At 43.5% G+C, this 13,629-nt stretch overlaps 1 protein-coding gene across 1 annotated transcript in view; it reads right to left on the bottom strand.

Moving 5' to 3' along the window:
• HCRTR2 (hypocretin receptor 2) overlaps positions 1-7,108 on the bottom strand; it is a 200,042-nt gene extending 192,934 nt beyond the window's left edge. The window contains exon 1 of the mRNA XM_040426809.1: positions 6,892-7,108. Coding sequence (XP_040282743.1) covers positions 6,892-7,108 — 217 coding nt within the window. The remainder of the gene's footprint in view (positions 1-6,891) is intronic.
• Positions 7,109-13,629: the final 6,521 nt, after the last annotated feature.

Below are 13,629 nucleotides of genomic sequence, written 5' to 3'. Positions count from 1 at the left end.
AAAAACAAAAAAGTTTTATCGTTAAATATGCACTTTTAAAAAGGGGAAGTGGGAAAATAGCACAATATATAACACAGGGGAAGAAAGCAGTTAGAGGGCCACACTATGGGTGTGACCCAACAAAGCAACACTCTCTGAATTCCACCCCTGTATTCGCAACTAAAAAGGTGAACAACAGTCCTATTAGATATGATAGGTCATGTCACCAAATAGTATCAACAGTGTGGTCTGCAACACTCTAACACACGTCCCCCATACACACAGCACCAATGCACAGCGCCCCTGCGATATACCTGCTTCCACAAAATACTGATTAAGGGGACTGATATACCTGCTTCCACCAAATATTGATTGAGGCCTGTGAGATACCTGCTTCCACAAAATACTGATTAAGGGTGTATCAGATTGTGTTTGGCTACTATCCACTGTCCTTAATTTTGGCTGTCCATAACGTTTATTGTTGCAATATTATGTTCAATTCCCTATGGTTCGTTACTTGTAAGACAAAAAGTAATCATTGACCTGCTGAGCATTCGTCTGGTTGTTCGGTAGAAACACAATGGCTACAATGGATGTTTCAACTGTACTGTTGATTGGATTTGCAATATTATGTTCAATTCCCTATAGTTAGTTATTAGTAAGACAAAAAGTACTCAGTGACCTGCTGAGCATTCGTCTGGTTGTTCGATAGAAACACAATGGCTACAATGGATGTTTCAACTGTACTGTTGATTGGATTACTTCTCAGGAGGGGATGTGTTGGCTGTAACCAGTTTGTGATTGTAAAGCGTATAATTTTCTGTGAGTGTCTCCCTTGCATGGGACAGTTGCATAAAAGCAGGGTATGCGACATTAAACAGGGTTCTGCTCCTGATACTGTGTGTCGTCCATTTATTAGGAAGAGTGATGGGATATTCGTGGAGGGTTTTATTTACTACTATTGCTGTTCTTCCTGAGCTAAATACTTGATCCCAAAGTAAGCCGCAGAATACCGGTGGAGAAAGCCTTTGTCGCACTAGCGCTCCGCTACAAAGGGGTTTGATATACCTGCTTCCACCAAATATTGCTCTTCTCTAGGAACTTAGGCACAGGGTCATTTTGAAAATGAAAGGCAGAGGAAGAGGCAGGCCATTACTTCAAAGAACGCACCAGAGTTAGTTGAGTGGCTCATTCAGCCTTCCGCTTCTGCACCCTCATTATCCTCTGTAGCTGCACCCTCCTCACTCTCTGCTGTGTGCACTCCCAAAAGACACCATCAATACCACCATAGCCCCGCCACTCGAAGCGCAGCCATTCTTGACATCGGATGAGGAAGAGGAGGTAACAAATGTCGCCACCCAGCGGTCTGACGACAGTACCCAGCCCAAGGAGGGAGGTCCCCGTTGTTGCTGCCTACTCTGAGATCTCAAATCGATGGACTTCACGTGGGTGCCCACAAGAGAGGAAGAGGAGGGGAGTTCTGACGGAGAGACGGAGCAGCAGAGAGGGAGGAGAAGGAGTAGAATCAGGCAGAGCTCGCAGGGCACAGGAGGCAAAAAGCAGACTGCAAATGTATCTGGAGTGAGCCATCCACCATGCAGGGTCAACTTCTGGCACTCTCAGGACGCCGACACATGGTGGCTCCGCAGTGTAGGCTTTTTTTTTAAACGTGTCAGCTACTGACCATAGTGTTGCCATCTGCAGCCTGTGCTGTCAACACATAAGTCGCGGTAAGCCCAACACTCACCTAGGGATGACCGCCTTAAGAAGGCACCTGGCCTCCCATCACCGAGCCCAGTGGGAGCAATGGCGTTAGAACTCACAAAGCCATACTTCCGGCGCTTCATGTCCTGCCTCTTCTCCTTCTCCTCTCTCGTCCCATTTGTCCTCCACTCCACCTTCCACATGCCGTCATCGCGTTTATCTGGCAGAAGGCAGGCTTCCGTGGCCCAAATGATCGAGTGTAAAAAGTTGATGATGCCGGATAACCCTCTTGCCTAACGGCTGACCGCTGGCTTGTAGGAACTGCTAGCTTGCCAACTACTGCCATATAAACTGGTAGACTCGGAGGCCTTTAGAAAATTAGTGGCCACTGGCACACCGCAATAGAAGGTCCCCGGAAGGAAATATTTCTCACAGAATGGCATCCCAAAGCTATATGGCCACGTTCAGCGGCGGACTGACAACTCATGGGGCCCCCAGACAATAGGAGATTATGGGGGCCCTGTGTCCCCACCCACCCTCACCCACACACAGCCCCATCCACATATCCGCCGCCCACATCACCTACACTTGGTACAGAATTTCTCCTCACTATGTTCAAAATAAAAGCTAATTATAGTTAATGGGGCCGGCGGTCATTCTGTTTGCATACAGTATCCATATGTGAAGACAGCCTAATATAGCACCACATACCTCTTACATCCAGTCATGTCTCCTTTGATGTAGTTGTTCTTTTCATTCATCTTCTCCATTCAGACCAGACCGCCATGATGATTTCTTTCAGCCATCTCTCATCTCTGCAGAGTTTGACAGACAGACATCTTAGTTTCTTACTTTTCCTCCCACCTCAACATCCCATCATGCACCTCAATACTGAGATGCTGTGCCCCCCAAAACTATACTGTAGAAACAGATAAACCCCCTGAAAATACTAGTTACACATAGATAGCGCCCCCTTCAATAATTATTGGAACACAATGCTCTAAAAAATAACTGCACCCAGCAAATAGTGCCACTGACACTAATTGTGTAACCATAATGTCCCCCAAAAATAACTGTGCTAAGCTGATACTGTGCTAGGGTGCCCCCACAGTAATAGTGCTCCCCAAAATCCCAGCAATAGTAATAATTCTGTGCCAGAGTGCACTTAGTAGTAATAGTGCTCCTACAGTGCCCCCAACAGTAATTGTGTCCCAGAAGTAATAATGCTCCCATAGTGCTCCAGTTGTAATAAAGCCCCCTTATAATGTGCGCCAGTACAAAAAATGCCCTGTTGTGTGGCAGTAAAAAAAAAAAAGACCTCCTCTTAATACCCCAGTAAAGCCAATGTCCCCAGAGTGCCTTCATGTGATCAAATGACCCGTACTGTGTTCCACTACAAAAGACACTTAGTGCCCCCAGTTGAGCTAAGGTGCCCATAGTGCCCCTATAATTTGTGCCAGTATAAAATGCTCCTATATAGTGCCCCCAGAAGATGCCCCCATAGTGCTCCTCTCCGTCCTATATAGTGCCCCCATAGTGCTCCTCCCCCGTCCCCATAGTGCCCTTCATAATGTGCCAGTATAAAATGCCCCTATAGACTGCCCCACATAGATGCCCCCATAATGCTTCTTTCCCCCCTTCCCCATAGTGGCACCTAAATAGGTGCCAGTATAAAATGCCCCTATATAATGCCCCCATAGTGCTCTTCTCCCCCACTTCTCCATAGTGCCTCCCATAATGCATGCCAGTATATAGGGCCCCCCGTAGATGCCCCTATAGTGCTCTTTTCCCCCACACTTCTCCATAGTGCCCCCTATAATGTGTGCCAGTATATAGGGCTCCCAGTAGAAGCACCCATAGTGCCCCCCATAATATTTGCCAGTATATAGGGCGCCCAGTATATGCCCCCATTGTGATCCTTCCCCTCCTTCACCATAGTGCCCCCATAATGTGCCAGTATATAGAACCACCAGTAGATGCTCCCCGATAGGGCTCCTCCCCCTTCGCCATAGTGCCCCCATAATGTGCCAGTATATAGGGGCCCCCAATATATGCCCCATAGTCCTTTCCCCTTCTCCATAGTGCACCCCCATAATGTGCCAGTAAATAGGGGCCCCCAATAGATGCCTCCATAGTGCTCCCCCCCTTCTCCATAGTGCGCCCCTATAATGTGCCAGTATATAGGGGCCCCCAATAGATGCCTCCATAGTGCCCCCCCTTCTCCATAGGGCCCCCCTATAATGTGTCAGTATATAGGTGCCCCCAATAGATGCCCCTATAGTGCTCCTTCCCCCTTCACCATAGTGCCCCCCCCATAATGTGCTAGTATATAGAACCACCAGTAGATGCTCCCCGATAGGGCTCTTCCCCCTTCTCCATAGTGCCCCCATAATGTGCCAGTATATAGGGCCCTCATTAGATGCCCCCATAGTGCTCCTTCCTCCCCTTCTTTATAGTGCCCCCCATAATGTGCCAGTATATAGGGGCCTCCAATAGATGCCCCCATAGTGCTCCCCCCTTCTCCATAGTGCACCCCCATAATGTGCCAGTATATAGGGGCCCCCAATAGATGCCTCCATAGTGCCCCCCATAATGTGCCAGTATGCCAGGTGAGACGTTGCCATGCTGTGCTGCGGCTGTTGTGCCTGGAAGCCAAGAGCCACACCGGTCCTGCACTGCTTTCAGCTCTGTGGTCACAGGCCGATCAGTGGCTAACCCCGCTCAATTTGACAGTTGGTAAAGTGGTGTATAACAACGGTGCCAATATGCTGAGTGCCCTGAAACAGGGCAAAATGACACACGTGCCGTGCATGGCACATGTCCTGAACTTAGTCATGCAGCGATTTGTTGACAAATACTCCAGGATCCAGGACGTCTTGTGGCAGGCCAGGAAAATCTCTGGCCATTTTAGAAGATCTTACACGGCCATGGCTTGCCTTGCTGACGTTCAGCGGCGACACCACCTGCCCATCAGATGTCTGATTCGTGACAGCTCGAAGCGCTGGAACTCCACCTTGTATATGCTTGATATGCTGCTCCTGCAGCAACGTGCAGTTAACAACTACCTGTACAAACTCTGCAGCAGGACAGGTTCTGGGGTGCTTGGTTTCTTTTTTTTTTTAAACTACAGAATCAGAGTAATAAATATTCAGTTGTGTTTGGTTGTTTACCCTTGCTTTGTTACTGGAAAAAATTGATTAAAATGGAAAATCTGCCAAAAAAGTAAAATTCTGAAATTTCATCTCCATTTTCCATTAATTCTTGTAATACACCTAAAGGGTTAACATGTTTGTAAAATCAGTTTTGAATACCTTGAGGGGTGTAGTTTCTAGAATGCGGTAATTTGTGGGTGGTTTCTATTATGTAAGCTTCACAAAGTGACTTCAGACCTGAACTGGTCCTTAAAAATTGGGTTTTGGACATTTTCTGAAAAATTTCAAGATTTCCTCCTAAACTTCTAAGCCTTCTAACGTCCCCAGAAACTAAAATGGCATTCACAAAATTATCCAAACATTAAGTAGACATATGGGAATGTAAAGTAATAACTATTTTTTGAGTTATTACTATCTATTGTAAAAGTAGAAAAATTGAAATTTGGAAATTTGCAACTTTTCTAAAAAAAATTGGTAAATATGGTATTTTTTATAAATAAAAATGAATTTTTTTGACTCAATTTTACCACTATCATGAAGTACAATATGTGACAAGAAAACAACCTCAGAATGGCCTGGATAAGTAAAAGTGTTTTAAAGTTATTACCACATAAAATAACACATGTCAGATTTGCAAATGACCTGGTCCTTAAGGTGAAAAATGGCAAGGTCTTTAAGGTGTTAACACAACATTGCTTATATGTTCTTAGTTGTGTAAATTGGATACAAGCTTCTTGTAATAGTGTCCAATTTAAAACATACTCATGTAGACATTGATACATCAGAAGAACACTAGATGGCTCTGTGCCACCATGAATGAATTGAAAATAGAATGCTGAATATTTACCCGCAACCTATACAAAATCATACTCATCCCCACTGCAATCAGTATTCAGATCCATTGACTATAGACTATTCATGATTCCACATTAAGTTTACAGTACTCTAAGAGATTATATATTCATACCTCCTGTAAAGCAAACACATTGCCCAAAAAGACAAGAATTATTTGAAATTTTTGGTCAGCAGCAGCCAAGACACAGATTGTCACATCTTAGTATACAATGACAATAAACACAAAGGAATCATAAACTTCTTTTCATAAAATAATTAAAATATCATTTCTTAGAGATCAATGAAACATTCCACAGTCAAAGGCATTTAAACTTATATTCTGTACAGGGTATGACCTTGTTATTGAATACTTAATACACTTTCCAGTATTGGACATGATAGAAAGCAGACATGCATATTGGCTTATTGAATCCAAATCATGTTATGAATGGGAAAGCAGTTCTAGATTTTAACCTTCAAAGTAAGAAATACATTATTTATTGCATTGTGAACACCATTGAGGAGAGCAAGTGATGCTAATGTCTGTAAAGCGCTGTGGAATTCATCAGTGCTATATAAGTGAATAAAATAAAATAAATTATTGCATTCTGGTATAACAAGAAAATGAGCACTTCAGAAACACAATTACCAATATGTCAGAACTAATTTACTGTATATACGTTATACAGCAGTGACCTTCTATCGTCATCCAACTTTACAGTGCTCTTTACTTTAGCTTAATATAAGTGGAAAATCTTTCTGTTGCAGTAACACATTATAAACGAAGCTTGTATGTAGTCACTACATAAAGCACATAATTACAGTGTTGTAGAGTCACTCAGCACATGACTGAACCTTTATTCTCAAGGTGTAAACTAATTACTTCCTTTCAGGGATGGTGAAGTGACACTAAATGCAAATTATGTGCAATCACTCTTAAGTTCTAACATCAAAGTGCACCTACATAGAAAATAGTGAAGAGTATCCTGCATAAAGATGAAGGCTGGAGAGTATCAGCACTATTGTTCAGTGGGACAAGTACTGAAATTGATACATATTGGGATGCTTACTTCTTATAGACTAACACAACTATTAATCTAGGCAAATGTGAAAACCCTAACTGTATCAGACAAAAATACACAACATAACTGTATCACTAATGGTCCAGTGGACAACATACCACTTACTAGAAGCAAGTCCTACTGTAAAAGAAGTCACTTACCTAAAATATTTCCAATAAGAGCAATGATGAATACTGCAATATATCCTGAAATTAGTACCCATTCATATTCCTTAGGGTGTAAATAATCCCTCCAGAGATAGTGGAGAAACTCATCTTCATAATCAGAAGATGGGTTAAGAAGTGGCTCCTCTGTCACATTTATGTCTTGAACAGACCAATTCCTATAGAGAAAACCATCAAGTTTTGTTCCTGACATGCTTTTCCAGTGATACGTTTGGAATGGATCCTGTATCCTTGGTGGTAAAATACATGTATCACAGACGAATTCCTGTGGACTGCACAACTTCTATAGGTGCAAACAAAAGCATCCCTTTGAAGGTCTCACAATCCATTCCAGATAAGGCTTTGGTAGTGTTTTTGTAATATAAGTTAAAGGCACGCTAACTTTTTCCCCTAAGCTTGTTTTGCACATGCCATTAATTTGCTGAATATAGTATGCTTTTTGCTGGTAGGAAATGAAAAGAGATAATCACAGCTCGGAGGAGAGAAAAGCATTCTCCTTTCCCAGTGTTTGAATCCATTTCACTGACTCCTAATGTAGGAGCTCCCACTCTCCCCCTGTAGTCCAGCCCCTTCCATACATTCAAATGTTATAGCAGCTGGAGGACGTGGTCTGTCACCTTGGGTTTCATACATTGCAAAATACATTATCTTGTTTCTCGCTATATTTTATCTCAGTAATTCCTGGATTAAGCTATTTGCTAGTGTACAGGGTTAATTACCTGCAATTCCAGCGCAGACACACACTGATTTTATTCTGTGTTGTAATTAAGTTTAATTGCTTGATCTTAATCCTATATAGTGTAAGGGGTGGTGGAGAGGGACATGAGAGCATTATCTAAGACTGAAATTCCTGGAGAGTATGCAGGGTTTTCATGCACAGAAAGAACAAAAAAAAAACTAAATGAAGGACATTCTTTCTACTGGTTTTATTATAGAACAGCTATGTTCTTAGATCTTAATGTATCAGTTGTGTACAGAACAGTAACTGTAAAGTGTATGCATCTTAGAAGCATTAATGGGTGGACTAAGGCTAGGTTGACATATGTGTTTGGTAAATCCAGTAGTCTGTTCTGGCAGAGGAGCAGGCTACCGAAATTACCATATATGGCAAAGCTGGACAGTCCCAGGCCTGCTGGATCCAAATTCACTATAATGGGATCTGTCTGGTTTCCAGCCTAAATTCCAGCTCTCTGACGGAAAAATTCCACTGTATATACCTTTTTTTTTTTTTTTGCAGAAATCTGGAATTCTTGCCATACACCTGACAGATCTTTGATAGAGAATAGGGATTCAAGTATGTAATATTCAGGTGGAAGGTGACAAACCCTTTATTTATCAAAGTTATTTAGCAGCAAAACCTCAAAATTGGCAAAAGTAATGGGCTTTTCCATATAACACTCAGAATTGAAACAGACTGGTAACAGTCCCTTGAATTGAACTTTGAACAAATCTAGGCAGTAACCTCAACTGTTCAACACATGTCCTTAATATTATGCTTGGAGCTGACCTCCTCTCTCTGGAATTCGATCCGAATTTCAGGAAAAATTCGATTCGCAATGAATGCGAATTTCCTCGCGCTTCGTGGTAACGAATCACAACTTTTGCTAAAATGGTGGCTACACGTGTGAGGACATGGGGCAAGGTACTCTGGGAAGGCGGGATGACCCATAATGCCATGCATGCAGCCAATCAGCAGCCTGCCAGCCCTGTGAACTCACAGCCCTATAAATAGCCTCAGCCATATTGGATTCAGACATTTTCCAGCATTCTGAGTGCAGGGACAGACGTGAGAAGGCGCTAGGGACAACAATAGGAAAAACCTCATTGTGAAAAAAAAATCTAGAAAAACGAATAAGGCTACTTTCACACTCGCGTTTGGTGCGGATCTGTCATGGATCTGCACAAACGCATCCGTTCAGATAATACAACCGCATGCATCCATTCAGAACGGATCTTTTTGTATTATCTTTAACACAGCCAAAACGGATCTGTCTTGAACACCATTGAAAGTCAATGGGGGGTGGATCCGTTTTCTATTGTGCCATATTGTGTCAGTGAAAACGGATCCATCCCCATTGACTTACATTGTGTGTCAGGACAGATCCGTTTGGCTCAGTTTCATCAGACGGACACCAAAATGCTGCAAGCAGTGTTTTGGTGTCCGCCTTCAAAGCAGAATGGAGGCGGAATGGAGCCAAACTGAGCCAAACTGATGCATTCTGAGCGGATCCTTATCCATTCAGAATACATAAAGGGCAAAACTGATCCGTTTTGGACCGCTTGTGAGATCCCTGAACGGATCTCACAAACGGAAACCAAAACGCCAGTGTGAAAGTAGCCTTATAAGTGCAGGGAAAGGATAGGGAGGAATCATTTCACAGCATCTTAGTGCAGGGAGAGATGTCAGAAGGTGCTAGGGACAAAGCTAGAAAAGCGATTTACAAGTGCAGGGAAAGATTATTTGGGGATCCAAACAGCGAATATACAGCTCTGTCATTCCAACAATTTGTTCTTGTTATTGGGGTGCAAGTGCTAGGTTGAAAAGCCTTTAGTGGCCTATTTCAGTACAAAAAGAAAAATATATACTAGTGATGAGCGAGCACCAAAGAATTCGGGTGTTCGGCCCGAACAGATTGCTATATTCATGTGCTCGGCCGAGCACCCGAGTATAATGGAAGTCAATGGGAGACAACCAGGCACCCCCTGCTCAGAAGAGAAGAGGGTGTCTGGTTCATAAAAAAGGTTAGAAATTGATGGAAACAGCATTAAGAGTCTAGCTGGATGAGTCTTAAAACTCCTATTATGTGTGACATACATTAGACAACCACACAAAGGCTGTATGCCAAAAGCCAGGTATGTGCAAGCCATCAATCTATCCATGAGACAGATGACAGGCTTAGTCAGCATACCTTACAATGGCAGCCTTGTGCACTATGAGATATTCCAAACCAGCTCTCATCTGACTGAGAACCAGTAAACCTCAAATTTATTTTGCATCTGTTGGATGGCTTGGGTGGACCTGCACACCTAGATCAATATCATTAGGGCGACAAAAAGTTTTCTGATTGTCCTAACATAATATTCAATAACCATTCTATACAGTTTTGTCATGTAAAACCTAATTTGCATAAACATGGGCATATGGGAAAGACATGCAAATGAGCAGAATCTGCCTTGTTTTTCAGCTGTCATAAGACTATGAAAACCAATAGATTGCGCTATTGAGTTATTAATAGCGCCCTCTATTGGTTTTACAGTCTTATGACAAGACAAATATTCTTATCAGAAGACTATAAAACCAATAGAGGGCGCTGTTGAGTTATGAACAGCGCCCTCTATTGGTTTCACAGTCTTATGAAGAGACAAATATTCTTGTCAGAAGACTATGAAACCAATAGAGGGCGCTGTTCATAACTCAATAGTGCCCTCTATTGGTTTCATAGTCTTCTGACAAGAATATTAGACTGAGTCTTATGACAAGCTTATTAGTGTAGCCTTTTGCATGGAAAATTCGCGATCAGAATATTCGCAATCTACACTAGGATGATATCTGACACTGGGAAAGCTGGGTAATAACTCAATGGTAAAATCTGACACTGGGTAAGCTGGGTAATAACTCGTGATCTACACTGAGTTATTACTCATCTTTTCCAGTGTCAGATATTATCACTGACTTACTACATAATTATTGCATAATATTCACTATATTGGAATATATTCGTTTTTTAGAATATTATGAATGTTCTAAAAAACAAATATATAGCAATATCTCATAGTACACAAGGCTGCCATTGTAAGGTATGCTGACTAAGCCTGTCATCTGTCTCATGGATAGATTGATGGCTTGCACATACCTGGCTTTTGTCATATAGCCTTTGTGTGGTTGTCTATTGTTAGTCGTACATAATAGGAGTCTAAGATGCATCCAGCTATCCCCTTAATGCTGTTGCCAAACCTTTTTGAAGGGGTTTCCATCAATTTCTAACCTTTTTTTATGAACCAAACACTCTCTTCTCTTCCAGAGCAAGGGGTGCCTGGGGTTCTCCTATTGACTTCCATATTAATTATTCGTCTGAGCACTCAGATCTGCTGAGCATAGCGATGCTTGAGCCAAACAGGTATTCGGCCGAGCATGCTCGCTCATCGGTGTCTGTGAAGGTTCTCATTTATGCAGAACAACAAACGGCGTTTCTGGACTGTCTTATAACAGTGGAAGAGGGAAGGAAGCTGGGAATAGAGGTCTATCGAAAACCAACACACACAGACCAGTACCTGCTATTTGATTCCCACCATCCTCTAGACCATAAACTGGGAGTCATCCAGACTCTACACCACCGGGCAGAGAAAATCGCCAAGGCGAAGGTATTCAAACACCTCAGAGGGGCACTTAAAACTTGTGGGTATCCAGTTTGGGCCTTTGTCAAAACAGAAGGAAGGAGAAGAAAGAGCACCAAGACTACCAGTGAGGGCGAGAAGCATGACAGACGCAAGAATATGGTTATCCCATATGTAGCTGGGGTGTCTGAGAAACTCTAAAGGATTTTTAATTAACATCACATCCCTGTCTGCTTTAAACCCAGCAACACACTGAGGCAACAACTGGTTCACCCAAAATACCCAACGCCTAAACACAAGAAGGACAACATTGTGTACGCAGTCCAGTGCAATGAGGAATGCTCAGAACTGTATATCGGCGAAACAAAACAACAACTACATCAGCGTATCGCTCACATAGAAGAGCCAAAACCTCTGGTCAAGATTCAGCTGTGTACTTACATCTAAAAGAAACAGGTCACACCTTTGAAGACAGTCAAGTACGTGTTTCGAATAAGGAGGCCGATTGGTACAAAAGAGGTGTGAAGAGGCCATCTACGTAAAAATGGAGAAGCCAAGCTTGAATAGAGGCGAGGGGGTTGGACATCTATTGTCTGTCACATACAATGCTGTCTTGACACCTTTTTCTGGGAATTCTTTATCACCTACTGACTCCAATTAGGATAATGGAATCAACACCTTTGACCCCATGCTGGGTATAATGACCTCTGACCCCATGCTGGGTATAATTACTAGATGTTGAATTAGTTACATATTTATTCCCAGAGAATTCTTGTACAGTCACTCAGAATTGAGAAAGCTCGTTGGAAGAACGAGTGAAACGTTTTCAAGAAATCTACAGTACGTCCAGTTTCATTGATTTATTCTTTACAGATATGCTCGCTCATCACTAGAGTTGAGCGGACACCTGGATGTTCGGGTTCGGCCGGTTCGGCCGTACTTGAAAAAAAAATTCGGGTTCGGGACCCAAACTTGACCCGAACTTGACCCGAACTTGACCCTGAACCCGAACCCCATTGAAGTCAATAGGGATCCGAACTTTTGAGCACTAAAATGGCTGTACAAATGTCATGGAAAGAGCTTGAGGGCTGCAAAAGGCAGCAAAATGTGCTTAGGAGCATGGCAAATGCTCTGCAAACAAATGTGGATAGGGAAATGAATAAAAAAAAAAAAAAGACCTTAAAAAAATAAAAATTAGGAATGATGTAGGAGGAAGAGGTTGAGGAGGCGGTGAATGGGAGGATGTGGCCGTGTAGGCTCACGTAGCGGTCTAGGTGGAAGCGGCGGCGAAGGAGGAATAAGTATCCAACACAGATGTGTGTTATTTAGCATTTTTACATAGGGGTATCCCCCAAAATATTGGGACATATAAAATAAAAAAAAGGAATAAGTGCACTTGAGTACAAGGATGGATGGTTGAGGCTGTTAGGACTGTCTATTTTGCACAAGGTACAGACAAGTCCTGAGGGATCCAAGCCTCGTCAGCTGTGTCAGTCTGTAATTACGCCTCCTGCCGTGCTAAATATGCATTCAGAGAGTACACTGGCTGCAGGGCAGGCCAGCACCTCCAAGGCATACAGGGCAAGCTCTGGCCATGTGGACAATTTGGAGACCCAGAAGTTAAATGGGGCATAACCATCAGTCAGTACGTGTAGTCGTGTGCACAGGTACTGTTCCACCATGTTGTTCAAATGCTGCCTCCTGCTAACACGCTCCATATCAGCAGTTGGGGTCGGTTGTTGCGGCGAAGTGACAAAGCTTTTCCTCATGTCGGCCATGTTAACCCTGCCTTCTGAGGTGCTGGCGCTGACACAGCTGTGTTGGCGACCTCTTCCTCCTCCCCTGCCTTCGCCTTGTGCTTCCACTTGTCCCCCGACGTCAGTCGGGAATGCTCTCAGGAGAGCGTCTACCAGCGTGCGCCTGTAGTCGCGCATCTTCCGATCACGCTCCAGTAAGGGAATTAAGGACGGCACATTGTCTTTGTAACGGTTATCCAGCAGGGTGGCCACCCAGTAGTCAGCACACGTTAAAATGTGGGCAACTCTGCTGTCATTGCGCAGACACTGCAGCATGTAGTCGCTCATGTGTGCCAGGCTGCCCAGAGGTAAGGACAAGCTGTCCTCTGTGGGAGGCATATCGTCTGCGTCCTCCATATCCCCCCAGCCACGCACCAGTGATGGGCCTGAGCTGCTTTGGATGCCACCTCGCTGTGAACATGCTTCATCCCCATCCTCATCCTCATCCTCCAGTAGTGGGCCCTGGCTGTGCAGCACGCCAGACCTGCAGGGTACAGCGACAGTGAGGTCACGGTATGGGCAATCGAGGGTTACTCACTTTTCTCAGGAGAACCCTGGGCAGGCATGCAACAGTGAAAGGAGA

This window comes from Bufo bufo, chromosome 4 (genome assembly GCF_905171765.1).
Source record: "Bufo bufo chromosome 4, aBufBuf1.1, whole genome shotgun sequence".
In the NCBI taxonomy this organism is placed as follows: Eukaryota; Metazoa; Chordata; class Amphibia; order Anura; family Bufonidae; genus Bufo; species Bufo bufo.
Note: the sequence above shows the minus strand (reverse complement) of the source record. Positions and strands in the feature narration are given on the sequence as shown.